The 15,266-nt window shown below is 40.7% G+C and overlaps 1 protein-coding gene across 2 annotated transcripts in view; it reads right to left on the bottom strand.

Annotated features, from left to right (window-relative positions):
* ADCY2 (adenylate cyclase 2) overlaps positions 1–15,266 on the bottom strand; it is a 441,039-nt gene that overhangs the window by 63,409 nt on the left and 362,364 nt on the right. For both annotated transcript variants that reach the window (XM_081233724.1, XM_081233725.1), the window contains exons 16-17: positions 8,835–8,972; positions 818–937 (exon numbers count right to left, since the gene is read on the bottom strand). In XM_081233724.1, coding sequence (XP_081089850.1) covers positions 818–937; positions 8,835–8,972 — 258 coding nt within the window. The remainder of the gene's footprint in view (positions 1–817; positions 938–8,834; positions 8,973–15,266) is intronic.

The following is a 15,266-nucleotide window of genomic DNA, read 5'->3' as shown; positions in this document are numbered from 1 at the left end:
AATGTCCATTGACAGATGAATAGATAAAGAAGATGTGGTACATATACACAGTGGAATATTACTCAGCCATAAAGAAGAACGAAATAATGTCATTTGCAGCAACATAGATGCAACTAGAGATTATCATACTAAGTGAAGTAAGTCAGACAGAGAAAGACAAATATCATATGATACCACTTATATGTGGAATCTAAAATATGACACAAATGAAATTATCTATGAAAAAGAAACATACTTACAGACATAGAGAACAGACTTGTGGTTGCCAAGGTGGGAGGAGGGATGGAGTGGGAGTTTGGGGTCAGCAGATGCAAACGAGTATATACAGAAGGGTTATACAACAAGGTCCTATGGCATAGCATAGGGAACTATATTCAATATCCTGTGATAAACCATGATGGAAAAGAATATGAAAAAGAATATATATATATATATATATATATATATATATATATATATATATATATGTATAACTGAATCACTTTGCTATAAAGCAGAAATTAACACAACATTGTAAATCAGCTATACTTCAATAAAAAATAAATTAAAATGTCGCATTAAGAGAATTAAGGCACGAGTCATCTGTGAGAGCCTCAAAATTCCATTGAAAGTTTCCACATGTGGTCTAATCGGTGCCCGTTGGCTGGGACTTTCTGCTGAAGGCTGGTAATTTTTACCCAGTCAGGACATACTCAGATATGGAATCTGAAGAAGAAAAGTCAAGTCTACAACAGATGAGGTGCAGGCCACGGCATTCAATACATAACAGCATACAGGAAAACAACAAAAGCAATAATAACGAGGGAGATGTTCTTACCGGCAGGAAAAACAAATTTTGCGCACGCAGCATTGCTACCTGACTATATAAGGCAGGAAGACTTGTGTTCGACGCATTGGCAGTTGGAAGAACTGTCTCCTCTGACTCGCTCAGGAAAAACTGCAAAGAAAGCGTTTTTACAATGAATTAGTGCAAAGGAGAGTAAAGAGTGAGCAGGTGGGTGCTAAGTTTATTAATGATGTGTTTTGTCACCTCCGTGAGCAGGATTGTGTGGGCAACTCAGCATCTTTACTTCCAGTGCGAATCCCTTCATCTTCTCTTTGAGGCTTTCAGAATTTCTATTGAATAAGTAAATAACTCCTGCTGTACTCTGCACTTCATAGTGAACTCCAGAACTTCCGAGGTGATGTTAAAGACAACAGAAGCACCTTGTTAAATATAAATTTTAAAATGAACCAAGGACACGGCAGAAGGTTTGGTTAGAATTACGACCTGACATCACAACCCTCACACTTTCAATTCTGCAGCAGGAGATCGGAGTCTTCACAATGTGTTTTTGCAGGATCTTCACCATCATGGCTCAAACGTTAAATGAGTCAATGCAGTTATATGAGTTTTTTTTTTATATTAAGAAAATAATTTTATGGGAAAAATGCAGTAACTGGCATCAACAGTTGTCTCTATTATTTGTGAGTGCTTGGTATCTCAGAATCATGAGGGACTGAATTTGGAAAGGAAGGATGCTCTTAGGACTATTGGAAAGGGGATCCTGATTTAAAAAGAAAAGAAGTAATCCTGAGAAAATAAAAATGATTAGCTCTTATGTAATGGTCACCAATACCAGCACCCAGAAGGAAAGTGTCAGCCAGTTCCAAGGTAGGAAAAATTCAATCTCTCTGTTTCTCTCTCCCTCTCTCTCCCTCTCTCCCTCTCTCTCTCTCGCTCGCTCGCTCGCTCGCTCTCCTTCTCTGTCTCTGTCTCTGTTTCTCTCTCTTTCTGTCTCTTTCCTAGACGAGCTGCAGCACAAACTGTTTAGGTAACCAAGGATCAGTTACTTTCCATACCACGGCTGCAGGTCAGAGAAGTGCTCAGTGAAGATAAACTAGAGAATCACTCAGGCCAGGTTCCCTTAAGAAAGAGATTCATCCCATCCATGAAACTAGGCTAGGTCTTCGGCACAGGGCTAACCGTCCATATTCCAGGTCTAAAAAGTAAAACTTCCCTGTAGAGTTTCAATGGTTGCTTTTGTTCCCTTCCTTTCTTTGGTTTGTTTCCTTTGATGGCAGAGTTCTTGTCAAATACCTACAGTAATTTACTTAGGTAAATAAGAAGGCATTTAAATAAATATATAGATATATTTAAATATACTAAATAATATATTCTTGAGAACATTTCCTCTGAGATTCCAAGAATGATACTAGGTACAGTGTTTTTGCCCATTATATCATTTGATAAAATGCTGATTGAAAAGTCAAATAAATGTAGTAGATTTCTTTATTTACTACTAAAGAATTTATCAAAAATGTCACAACCCCTGGCTGAAATATCAATGTGCTAATTATTTGGAAAAAAATATATCAGGAAAAGAAATGAAGTAATTGCTTGGCAAACATAAGGTTCCAAAATGTTAAAAATTTAGATTTGACAGACCCAACATACAATTATTTAAATATTGAAGAATCAAGATACGACAAATAAGAGACTGTTTAGCTTGATAGGTTACTAGTCTCAGGCACCTGAGATCTTAAAATAATTTTTAAAAACCTTCTTGATTATATCAGCATATAAAGAAGAAACTAAATTCTTGCTGTACAAAGAGTAGAAATATATCCTCTGAAAGTTTTACCTTGCAAGGCCGCGCTGCAATAATAAGATGGTTTGAACTTGAAAAACAGTGGAGAACTTTAAGCAATACATCAGGAATGCTTCATTAACCCCCTTCTGCTACTTTTTTCTAGTGTTTAATTAACTACCCCTAAAATCAAGAACCTCTTCATTCTGTCTGTGTGGCATCACACTGCAGTTTGGAATCAATTTTCCTCTTCTGTCCTCTTAGTCACTTTAAAATAACAAACTCCTAATTACAGCCAGTCCAAGCTCGAGGGTTATCAATCCACATCCCTGTCCCTTCCATATTAAAGTGCCACAATCTTCTGCACAGAATGATTTCCTAGTAACATAATTATTTGAGGGAACGCCTCTCTATCTATTTTAATATTCTACAAACTTTGTCATAATTGGGAAAACGATACCCTCATCCTGGACAAGATATCCTAACTAAGTGCCTATTTTTAGCCCTAGTTCCAAATTTTACATTTCCCAGGCAATGTGAAACATCTCAGAATTAAGTTTTTCAAATAATATTAAATTGTGAACATGTGATTTAATACCGTGTTAATAGACTGATAAGATCATTGCTTGTCATTTGGTTGGAAATCGAAGTAGTTAACTAATTAGAATTAGATTACCAATTAACTACTAGTTAACCACGGCTAACTCCTTGTCTATGTGGCTCACAAAGCTGGGCTATTTATAATATTCTCTGGGAAGTTTCTCGGAAAAGTTGCAAAATGGTGTGAGGCATCACATGACGACATTGTCAAAATGTCAGGAAAAAAAAGGCAGAGGATTTGAGTTTCTCAGACATGGTTCTAAACAGTCAGTTGGAAACTAAAATGGAACAAAACACGCAGGCTTTTTGCAATTTGCTACCCGAAACCCTCTATTTGAAAAAAAAGTCTGGATAACTGGTTGTTTTTTTCCACTTTTTATTGGGGAGTTTAGTGAACACCGGGTATTTTAAATGTCCTGGTAAAATCTCACAATTCATTTTAAATAAACCTGACCTGGACATTTCATCATTTATATTAGTGTGTAACAAGAGTTAAAGGAACACCATCCCTGTTGACCCCAGCTCTTGTAAGGGCTGTGAAAATTCAGCCTCAGGATAAACATTAGGGACTAAAAATCCATGTGGAGGCTCAGTGTGGAAGGGTCCATCCACACAGTCAGTGGCAGAGGGAGCTCGCGGGTGGCCTCAGCCCTCACATCATCCCTAAGGCTTCTCTCCTCTCTGAGGTAAAGAGAGTGATGGTGGTGATGATAGAAAAGTAGTTAATAAGGGCTGTTTGCCACTGGCTGGAAAAATCCAGGGCAAACTGAGACGTCCCCCCGCTGTGGAGAGACTGGGCATCAAAGCGAAAATGAGAACTTTAAAAACATTATTGGAAGTGAAATAAACCAGACACAAAAAGACAAATATCATGTAATCTCATATATGTGAGGTATTCTAGAATAGGTAAGTTTATCATAACAGAAGGCAGAGTAGAGGTTACCAGAGGCCAGGGAAGTGGGGAGTTATTGTTCATGGGTACAGACTCTGAGATAATGAACAAGTTCTGGAAATAGATAGTGGTGATGGTTTGCATAATACTGCAAAGGTACTGAATGCCCCTGAATTGTACACTTAAAAATGGTTAAAACGATAAACTTTATGTTATATATATTTTCCCCAAAGGAAAAATAACAAACATTGAAAACAGAAAAAGAAAAAAAAAAAGGAAGAAAACATTTTTTCCTTGTCCCTAAAAGAATGCTTCAAAATCACAGGAGCTACAGAAGAGGATGTGAATGTGCTGTGACTTTAAAAAGATGAAGTTTCCTGACAGAGAATCATCCTCCCAGTGACTTAAGCAAAGCTTGCTCATGAAGGCAGCCCCTCGCCTAACTCCCACATAAAAGAGCTGCTCTTCCCTGGAATGTGAATCCAGCACTTGGATTAGCCTCATGGGTTAATCACTGCTAAGAAAGAGCAAAACTACAACGTGGGGATAGGGCTCAGTCAGTCTAGGAACTGTATTCTTAGAAGAAGTACCAAGATAAGTTTAAAAGCTATACAGTTACTACATTAAATAGAAACCTCTCCTGGATGGAGGTTTGAAGTGGGGCTAGGAGAAAAGGCACAGAAACACCACTAGGAGCATTTGACTGTGTGCAGGTAAAGACTACCCGCCTCCACAGCAGGAGGGGCCATCTTCCCAGAATGTGAGAGAGGGACCTGGAGCCCACTTCCCTGGCGTGGCACCCCAAAGATGGTCAATTCTACCAGCCCAGGTCTCAGTGCTGCTCTGGCACCCCCTGGTGATGTGTGTGACCTAAGGGATGTCACAGCACCATGCAGTGTGGCTGGGGATGCAGGACCTTGTGTCTACCTTATGCAGTCAAAATGCAAGAGGTCGGGGATCCAAATAGCTGGAGAGCATTTCTCTGTAAATCATCAGATGCGTTCAAAGATGGCACCCTGATGGACCAGTCCTTCCCCTTCTGTGGTGAATAAGAAATGACAAGAAAGCTCAAGATCTAGGGAAAGTGATTTCTTTTGTCTACCTAATGTTGCATTTCATACTGTTTTGTGATGTTTCTTTGAAATAAATACAAGGAGAACATCTGTATGGGAGGGAACCACTAATTTCACCGGGTATCAAGAAAAATAATGGAAAGAAACAAATTAATTTAGCTTGTTCCTTGTCCTGCAGCCTCTGATACCAAGGGGCAGCTCAGTGAGTGGAGCCTTATTTCATTCTTTCTCAAAACTCATCCATCATACTTTTAATGTGTGTCCCATAGACTTCTCGACCTCACTTGGCAATGCACTTCCTTCTTTCTGAGGAAGGAAAATGACACTGGAAGATGTGTTTCTGGTACAGAAGATATATTTCTTCTTTCCAAAGGGATTGCAGTTACTGTAAAAATATCTACTCCTAAATGCTGAGCTCATGCAACATTTATAGACAGTGATTGAACTGCCCATCAATCACTAATTATCCTAGGAGAAACACAACCAGCTTCGAATAAGATTTGTTTCGCACTTCGAGTCTATCTTTTAAAAACTAGGTAATAAATCCTGGTTTTATAAGGTCAAATTGGATTTCATGAAATATGCTTTCTTTCTTAAAGGGTTGCCTGCTTACACATTCATTCATTCATTCTCTCATTTAGTAATTACGGAACGGCCCCTCCTTACATAGAGGGTGCTTTCCTAGGACACATGAAAAAATAAACAAGTAAAACACCCCTCGCTCTTAGGTGTGTGGATGTTGTGTTACATGTGTTACCATTCAGGACATGTGCACAGGTGAGTGCACAGGTAAATGAGTGCACATGTGAGTGCACAGGTAAATGGGTACACAGGTGAGTGCACAGGTAAATGAGTGCACAGGTGAGTGCACAGGTAAATGAGTACACAGGTGAGTGAACACACTCTTGAGGGATGAGGAGACTTGATTATAAGGGCACAGGGGGCCAACACTCGTCAGGGCAATGGAACACACTCGGTGTCTGTTAGAACCGCTCAGAACTCTAGCTAGTGTTGTCCTTCAAGTGTGTTCTGTTTCTTCCAGCCCCACCCTCTCCTCCTTCATGGTGGAGCTCACTTCTGTCCCAGCTGTCTCCTGCAGCTTGATTTACCAATCTCTTCTTGGAGCTTGCTGGCACTTTCTCCCGGACAGCTGGATCTCAGAGCAACAGGACTAACACACACATGCCTGTTACAAATTCCAGCATGAGGAAACCATTTCAGGAAATGCTCATGTTTCTCCAGTCTCTCACCACTGTCCTTTGTGTCTCTGTCCATCTTCCTCTGTGGTGATAGATTCATATGCTCATGCAATAGACATGATACTGCCTGTGCAGGAAACCTAGGGGTCCTAACGGCTAGTGATGTACTTGCTGAAAGGCTCTTCCAGGAAAGGCCCTCTTGTCTAGTCTTCAGTCCCTCATGTCACATTCCTCGCCCTGAGGGCTCCCCTGCTCTGGTGACAGCTCTGGGGCCACAGTCACAATATCCTTGGGTCATCACGCAGAGAGCCCTTGGCCCACCGTCTGGGGCCCTGGTGAGCACGTGCCTCAGGCTGACTGCTACCAACCTCCCCTGGAGCCCTTGCAATCTGAAGTCCCTCCTGAGCAGGGTATTCTTGAGGGAACTACCTGTCCAGACAGGGCACCATGTCCCAGCTCTTCCCCAGTCAGTCCTGACGAAGCCCTTGTTGGAAATAAATGATGTCACGGTCTAGGTATGCCTGAGACCTAGAAGAGGAGGCCTCCATCCCTGGAGGGAAGGTCTTATCATCCCTGGAGCAGAAAGACAGACTCAGATGCTGTGAATGTCCAGGAGGAGGGTGATGAGCCTGGGGAGAAGTCCGGGAGGAGGGCCAGGATGGTGGAGTTGTCATGGTGAACTTGACACAGCAAGAGAGCTCCACATAGGAACACAGGCTGGTCCTGGGGAAGCCTGCTGGCTGCATGGGCTTGACAGCCGAGCCCTCTCCCCCCAACAGACACCATTAGTTCTAACTGCACAGGAGCAAGTGGGAGCAGCCCTTTCCTGAGCTGACCTCTGAGGCTGAGCAGGTGGGTAGAGGAAGGCGAAGTCATGGTGACACCTCTCACTGGTCTGTGCCTGGGAGGACCTACAGTGGGGCCCGACCTCATGTCCTTTTTCAGGGGAGTTCCTACAGCGAGCTGGGGCATGTAGTTAAGTGAGGTGGGAGAAGCCAGCTCACTTGTCCTCCAGTTAAGCACACGGGAGGACACCCAGGAATCCATACCCAACCTCCTGATGGGCAGGAAGTGGGAGGAAGGAGGGCAAGCTAAGGCTTCTCTGCCACCTTCTTTCCAGGTGCCCTTAAGATGGACTTCAAGGCAAAGTGAAGTGGAGGAAGGGGCCCTCCCACCTCTGCAGCTGGCACCCCAGCCCATCTGCCTTCCAGCTGGCATCACCCTCACCTGAATCTCCAGGTGTGTCTGGAGAAACTATATGACCCATAGTACAACACTGAGGACAAATCCCAAGCAAATATTCAAGGTCCTTACTTACTCTTTCAGCCTTATTTTTTTTTTTTTTTTGCTGCTACTTGGTACACATTTCTCTCTCTTCTTTGTACTAGATGCCAAATGCCCCCCTTCCTTCTCATCTTTCATCCACCATCTGGTGGAAGTCCATCTGCCCATCCTTTAGAATCCTGTCCCGCAGCCTGGCTCCCCTGTCCTTGCCCCCTACACACTTCCATGGTTGGCTCGCAGATGCTTTTATAAGTTTACCCAGCTGTCGGTCTCCTAAACTCCACCGGGAACCCCTGGGAGGCAAACTGTCTTTGGGTTCTGAGGATCTAGTGATGTACCAGGTGTATATTTATGCTCAATAAATAGATATATTTTTTGCTGAATGAATGCTCATTAGTCTCACCTATGAAAACTATGTCTTTATTATGTAACACACACGCCTCTTCTCCACAACCTGGTTTTGTGTTTCCGGAAGGCAAGGAGTATACTCATGACACTGCAGTTCCAACACTAGTAAAGCACCCAACATATGAAGGAAATTAACACCTATGGTTGATGGTGATGATGTCAGGATAATCATAAAGTTGTGTCTCAATGTGCACTGATTACCTAAGTGTCTATTTTTAAGGCCATACCAATAGTAATATTGATACAGTAAGAGTGACCACTGATTCAATATTTACCAAATACCTCATGTTGTCTTAAGTGTGCTCAGAGCATTGGTCCATACCTTAAAAATCCACCTTGGAAGAGAAGTGTGAGTTCTCACTGAGAACTAAAAGAAGTTCTCAGTTTTCTCATGAGAAGTGAAGTGGAGGCTGTGGAAGTTTGTAATAAAAATTCTCCAAAATCGAACAGCTGGTAAGGTGGGAGCTGATGTTTGAAATCAGGCCCTTTAAACCCCAGAGCAGGACACCTTTCCCACTGCACTCTCCTTAATTTGCTGGTCCTGTTACCCCTGGCTGATCACCCTGCTGACATTTGGTGGCATTTCTTTAGCCGGAGCCAAGACAAGCTATGAGGTAGAAAACTGCTGGAAGGAGCCTCCCTCCCTCGCGGTGGTTTCCCCAGTCTGCATCCTTTTCCCTTAGCGAAGCCGCTGCTGCAGCGGTTGAGGGCTGAATTGAACAGGCAGCAATTGGTGTCACTGAAGGAGCTGTGGGAAAGGTTTCCAAATCCCATGAGACAGGCATCGCCCGGCGAGGCCCTGACTTACCATGTTGAACACGGCCATGGTTAATATGATGGCCGTGGTGATGACCGTCAGGGAGATCCGAGGCCAGGGGCGGTTGGCGATGATGCCCGACGACTTTAAAAGCCACAGGAGAGAGGCAGACGCTTTTTTGCTGCATTGCTGGGAGGACAAAGGAAAAGAAATGCGTTGTTATTTTACGTATTTTCTCAAGTTTCTCAAGGATGTTTAAAACCACAGGATGCATCGATACTCTTCACAGATTGAAGAAGTAGCCTATGTTGGCATCATTGTTACAAATTAGGAACAAATTAATTACGTTTCTATGACAAATTAGGATGTGCTTGTATGTCCTTTAAAAGAGTCCTGAAATTATGTTTAAAAATTCTTCTGGTAAAGGAAAAATACGCCAGGTAATTAAACCACTCTGGGTGATGTGTTGGGTCTCAGATCACAGCTGTGAGGAGGCAGGTTTCATAAATTCAGGTGATTTACGTAGAAAGCGATCAACATACCGCTAATCCTAAGAATACAACCGGACCATAAAATAGTTTGGTGCCTGTACCTGTGAAGACAACACCCAGCTTTCTCAGCTGAGGCTTCTGGTGATGGCTTGACCTCATCCTGTCCTGCGAGGGCCTCATCCAAATGGAGAAGCTCTACTTTTTGTTATAAACATTTTTATTTTTGATTGTGTTAAAAAATGTAAAATGGACCCTCTAAACTATTTTTTTTTTTTTTTTTTTTTTTTTACTCCCTACCCAAGGTTATCTCTCCATACAGGCAACTACTTTTAACTTTTCCAGCTCTTTCTTCTGATATTACCTTCAGGTTTCTTTTTTTTTTTTTTTTTGAATGTTTTCTTTTTTTTTCTTTTTTTCTTTTTTAATTTTTTTTATTTTTTATTATTTTTTTAAAATTTTTTAATTAGTTTCTGCTTTATAACAAAGTGAATCAGTCATACATATACATCTGTTCCCACATCCCTTCCCTCATGCATCTCCCTCCCTCCCACCCTCCCCATCCCTCCCCTCCAGGCGGTCACAAAGCACCGAGCTGATCTCCCTGTGCTCTGTGGCTGCTTCCCACTATCTATCTACCTTACGTTTGGTAGTGTATATATGTCCATGCCTCTCTTTCGCTTTGTCACAGCTTACCCTTCCCCCTCCCCATATCCTCAAGTCCATTCTCAAGTAGGTCTGTGTCTTTATTCCCGTTTTGCCCCTAGGTCCTTCATGACTTTTTTTTTTTTTTTAAATTCCGTATATATGTGTTAGCATACGGTATTTGTCTTTCTCTTTCTGACTTACTTCACTCTGTATGACAGACTCTAGGTCTATCCACCTCATTACAAATAGCTCAGTTTCGTTTCTTTTTATGGCTGAGTAATATTCCATTGTATATATGTGCCACATCTTCTTTATCCATTCATCCGATGATGGACACTTAGGTTGTTTCCAGCTCCGGGCTATTGTGAATAGAGCTGCAATGAACATTTTGGTACATGTCTCTTTTGGAATTATGGTTTTCTCAGGGTATATGCCTAGTAGTGGGATTGCTGGGTCATATGGTAGTTCTATTTTTAGTTTTTTAAGGAACCTCCATACTGTTCTCCATAGTGGCTGTACCAATTCACATTCCCACCAGCAGTGCAAGAGTGTTCCCTTTTTTCCACACCCTCTCCAGCATTTATTGTTTCTAGATTTCTTGATGATGGCCATTCTGACTGGTGTGAGATGATATCTCATTGTAGTTTTGATTTGCATTTCTCTAATGATTAATGATGTTGAGCATTCTTTCATGTGTTTGTTGGGAGTCTGTATATCTTCTTTGGAGAAATGCCTATTTAAGTCTTCTGCCCATTTTTGGATTGGGTTGTTTGTTTTTTTGCTATTGAGCTGCATGAGCTGTTTATAAATTTTGGAGATTAATCCTTTGTCAGTTGCTTCATTTGCAAATATTTTCTCCCATTCTGAGGGTTGTCTTTTGGTCTTGTTTATGGTTTCCTTTGCTGTGCAAAAGCTTTGAAGTTTCATTAGGTCCCATTTGTTTATCTTTGTTTTTATTTCCATTTCTCTAGGAGGTGGGTCCAAAAGGATCTTGCTGTGATTTATGTCATAGAGTGTTCTACCTATGTTTTCCTCTAAGAGTTTGATAGTTTCTGGCGTTACATTTAAGTCTTTAATCCATTTTGAGCTTATTTTTGTGTATGGTGTTAGGGAATGATCTAATCTCAAACTTTTACATGTCCCTGGCCAGTTTTCCCAGCACCACTTATTGAAGAGGCTGTCCTTTCTCCACTGTACATTCCTGCCTCCTTTATCAAAGATAAGTTGGCCATATGTGCGTGGGTTTATCTCTGGGCTTTCTATCCTGATCCACTGATCTATCTTTCTGTTTTTATGCCAGTACCACACTGTCTTGATTACTGTAGCTTTGTAGTATAGTCTGAAGTCAGGGAGCCTGATTCCTCCAGCTCCGTTTTTCGTTCTCAAGATTGCTTTGGCTATTCGGGGTCTTTTGTTTTTCCAAACAAATTTTGAAATTTTTTGTTCTAGTTCTGTGAAAAATGCCAGGGGTAGTTTGATAGGGATTGCATTGAATCTGTAGATTGCTTTGGGTAGTAGAGTCATTTTCACAATATTGATTCTTCCAATCCAGGAGCATGGTATATCTCTCCATCTATTTGTATCATCTTTAATTTCTTTCAACAGTGTCTTATAATTTTCTGCATACAGGTCTTTTGTCTCCTTAGGTAGGTTTATTCCTAGATATTTTATTCTTTTTGTTGCAATGGTAAATGGGAGTGTTTTCTTGATTTCATTTTCAGATTTTTCATCATTAGTGTACAGGAATGCCAGAGATTTCTGTACATTAATTTTGTATCCTGCTACTTTACCAAATTCATTGATTAGTTCTAGTAGTTTTTCGGTAGCATCTTTAGGATTCTCTATGTATAGTATCATGTCATCTGCAAACAGTGACAGCTTTACTTCTTCTTTTCCAATTTGGATTCCTTTTCTTCTCTGATTGCTGTGGCTAAAACTTCCAAAACTATGTTGAATAAGAGTGGTGAGAGTGGGCAGCCTTGTCTTGTTCCTGATCTTAGTGGAAATGGTTTCAGTTTTTCACCATTGAGGACAATGTTGGCTGTGGGTTTGTCATATATGGCCTTTATGATGTTGAGGAAAGTTCCCTCTATGCCTACTTTCTGCAGGGTTTTTATCATAAATGGGTGTTGAATTTTGTCGAAAGCTTTCTCTGCATCTATTGAGATGATCATATGGTTTTTCTCCTTCAACTTGTTAATATGGTGTATCACATTGATTGATTTGCGTATATTGAAGAATCCTTGCATTCCTGGAATAAACCCCACTTGATCATGGTGTATGATCCTTTTAATGTGCTGTTGGATTCTGTTTGCTAATATTTTGTTGAGGATTTTTGCATCTATGTTCATCAGTGATATTGGCCTGTAGTTTTCTTTCTTTGTCACATCCTTGCCTGGTTTTGGTATCAAGGTGATGGTGGCCTTGTAGAATGAGTTTGGGAGTGTTCCTTCCTCTGATATTGTTTGGAAGAGTTTGAGAAGGATGGGTGTTAGCTCTTCTCTAAATGTTTGATAGAATTCGCCTGTGAAGCCATCTGGTCCTGGGCTTCTGTTTGATGGAAGATTTTTTTCTTTTTTTTTTTTCTTTTTTTTTTTTTTTTTTTTGCTGTACGCGGGCCTCTCACTGTTGTGGCCTCTCCCGTTGCGGAGCACAGGCTCCGGACACGCAGGCTCAGCGGCCACGGCTCACGGGCCCAGCCGCTCCGCGGCATGTGGGATCTTCCCAGACCGGGGCACGAACCCGTGTCCCCTGCATCGGCAGGCGGACTCTCAACCACTGCGCCACCAGGGAAGCCCCTGATGGAAGATTTTTAATCACAGTTTCAATTTCAGTGCTTGTGATTGGTCTATTCATATTTTCTATTTCTTCCTGAGTCAGTCTTGGCAGGTTGTGCATTTCTAAGAATGTGTCCATCTCTCCCAGGTTGTCCATTTTATGGGCATAGAGTTGCTTGTAGTAATCTCTCATGATCTTTTGTATTTCTGCAGTGTCAGTTGTTACTTCTCCTTTTTCATTTCTAATTCTATTGATTTGAGTCTTCTCCCTTCTTTTCTTGATGAGTCTGGCTAATGGTTTATCAATTTTGTTTATCTTCTCAAAGAACCAGCTTTTAGTTTTATTGATCTTTGCTATCGTTTCCTTCATTTCTTTTTCATGTATTTCTGATCTGATTTTTATGATTTCTTTCCTTCTGCTAACTTTGGGGTGTTTTTGTTCTTCTTTCTCTATTTGCTTTAGTTGCAAGGTTAGGTTGTTTATTCGAGATGTTTCCTGTTTCTTAAGGTGGGATTGTATTGCTATAAACTTCCCCGTTAGAACTGCTTTTGCTGCGTCCCATAGGTTTTGGGTCGTCGTGTCTCCATTGTCATTTGTTTCTAGGTATTTTTTAATTTCCTCTTTGATTTCTTCAGTGATCACTTCGTTATTAAGTAGTGTATTGTTTAGCCTCCCTGTGTTTGTATTTTTTACAGATCTTTTCCTGTAATTGATATCTAGTCTCATAGCATTGTGGTCAGAAAAGACACTTGATACAATTTCAATTTTCTTAAATTTACCAAGGCTTGATTTGTGACCCAAGATATGATCTATCCTGGAGAATGTTCCATGAGCACTTGAGAAAAATGTGTATTCTGTTGTTTTTGGATGGAATGTCCTATAAATATCAATTAAGTCCATCTTGTTTAATGTATCATTTAAAGCTTGTGTTTCCTTATTTATTTTCATTTTGGAAGAGCTGTCCATTGGTGAAAGTGGGGTGTTAAAGTCCCCTACTATGATTGTGTTACTGTCGATTTCTCCTTTTATGGCTGTTAGTATTTGCCTTATGTATTGAGGTGCTCCTATGTTTGGTGCATAAATATTTACAATTGTTATATCTTCTTCTTGGATCGATCCCTTGATCATTATGTAGTGTCCTTCTTTGTCTCTTCTAGTAGTCTTTATTTTAAAGTCTATTTTGTCTGATATGAGAATTGCTACTCCAGCTTTCTTTTGGTTTCCACTTGCATGGAATATCTTTTTCCATCCCCTTACTTTCAGTCTGTATGTGTCTCTAGGTCTGAAGTGGGTCTCTTGTAGACAGCATATATATGGGTCTTGTTTTTGTATCCATTCAGCCAATCTGTGTCTTTTGGTGGGAGCATTTAGTCCATTTACATTTAAAGTAATTATCGATATGTATGTTCCTATTCCCATTTTCTTAATTGTTTTGGGTTCGTTATTGTAGGTCTTTTCCTTCTGTTGTGTTTCTTGCCTAGAGAAGTTCCTTTAGCATTTGTTGTAAAGCTGGTTTGGTGGTGCTGAACTCTCTCAGCTTTTGCTTGTCTGTAAACGTTTTAATTTCTCCATCAAATCTGATTGAGATCCTTGCTGGGTAGAGTAATCTTGGTTGCAGGTTTTTCTCCTTCATCACTTTAATTATGTCCTGCCACTCCCTTCTGGCTTGTAGAGTTTCTGCTGATAGATCAGCTGTTATCCTGATGGGGATTCCCTTGTGTGTTATTTGTTGTTTTTGCCTTGCTGCTTTTAATATGATTTCTTTGTGTTTAATTTTTGACAGTTTGATTAATATGTGTCTTGGCGTATTTCTCCTTGGATTTATTCTGTATGGGACTCTCTGTGCTTCCTGGACTTGATTAACTATTTCCTTTCCCATATTAGGGAAGTTTTCAACTATAATCTCTTCAAATATTTTCTCAGTCCCTTTCTTTTTCTCTTCTTCTTCTGGAACCCCTATAATTCGAATGTTGGTGCGTTTAATGTTGTCCCAGAGGTCTCTGAGACTGTCCTCTGTTCTTTTCATTCTTTTTTCTTTATTTTGCTCTGCAGTAGTTATTTCCACTATTTTATCTTCCACCTCACTTATCCGTTCTTCTGCCTCAGTTATTCTGCTATTGATCCCATCTAGAGTATTTTTTATTTCATGTATTGTGTTTTTAATCGATGCTTGATTCATCTTTAGTTCTTCTAGGTCCTTGTTAACTGTTTCTTGCATTTTGTCTATTCTATTTCCAAGATTTTGGATCTGGGAAATAGAATCTTGGATCATCTTTACCATCATTATTCTGAATTCTTTTTCAGGTAGACTGCCTATTACCTCTTCATTTGTTAGATCTGGTGGGTTTTTATCTTGTTCCTTCTCCTGCTGTGTGTTTTTCTGTCTTCTCATTTTGCTTATGTTACTGTGTTTGGGGTCTCCTTTTTGCAGGCTGCAGGTTCGTAGTTCCCGTTGTTTTTGGTGTCTGTCCCCAGTGGCTAGGGTTGGTTTAGTGGGTTGTGTAGGCTTCCTGGTGGAAGGTACTAGTGCCTGTGTTCTGGTGAATGAGGCTGGATCTTGTCTTTCTGG

This window comes from Mesoplodon bidens (assembly GCF_964165515.1).
Source record: "Mesoplodon bidens genome assembly, chromosome: 4".
NCBI lineage: Eukaryota > Metazoa > Chordata > Mammalia > Artiodactyla > Ziphiidae > Mesoplodon > Mesoplodon bidens.
The sequence above is the reverse complement of the archived record's forward strand: the minus strand, read 5'-3'. Positions and strand labels throughout refer to the sequence as shown.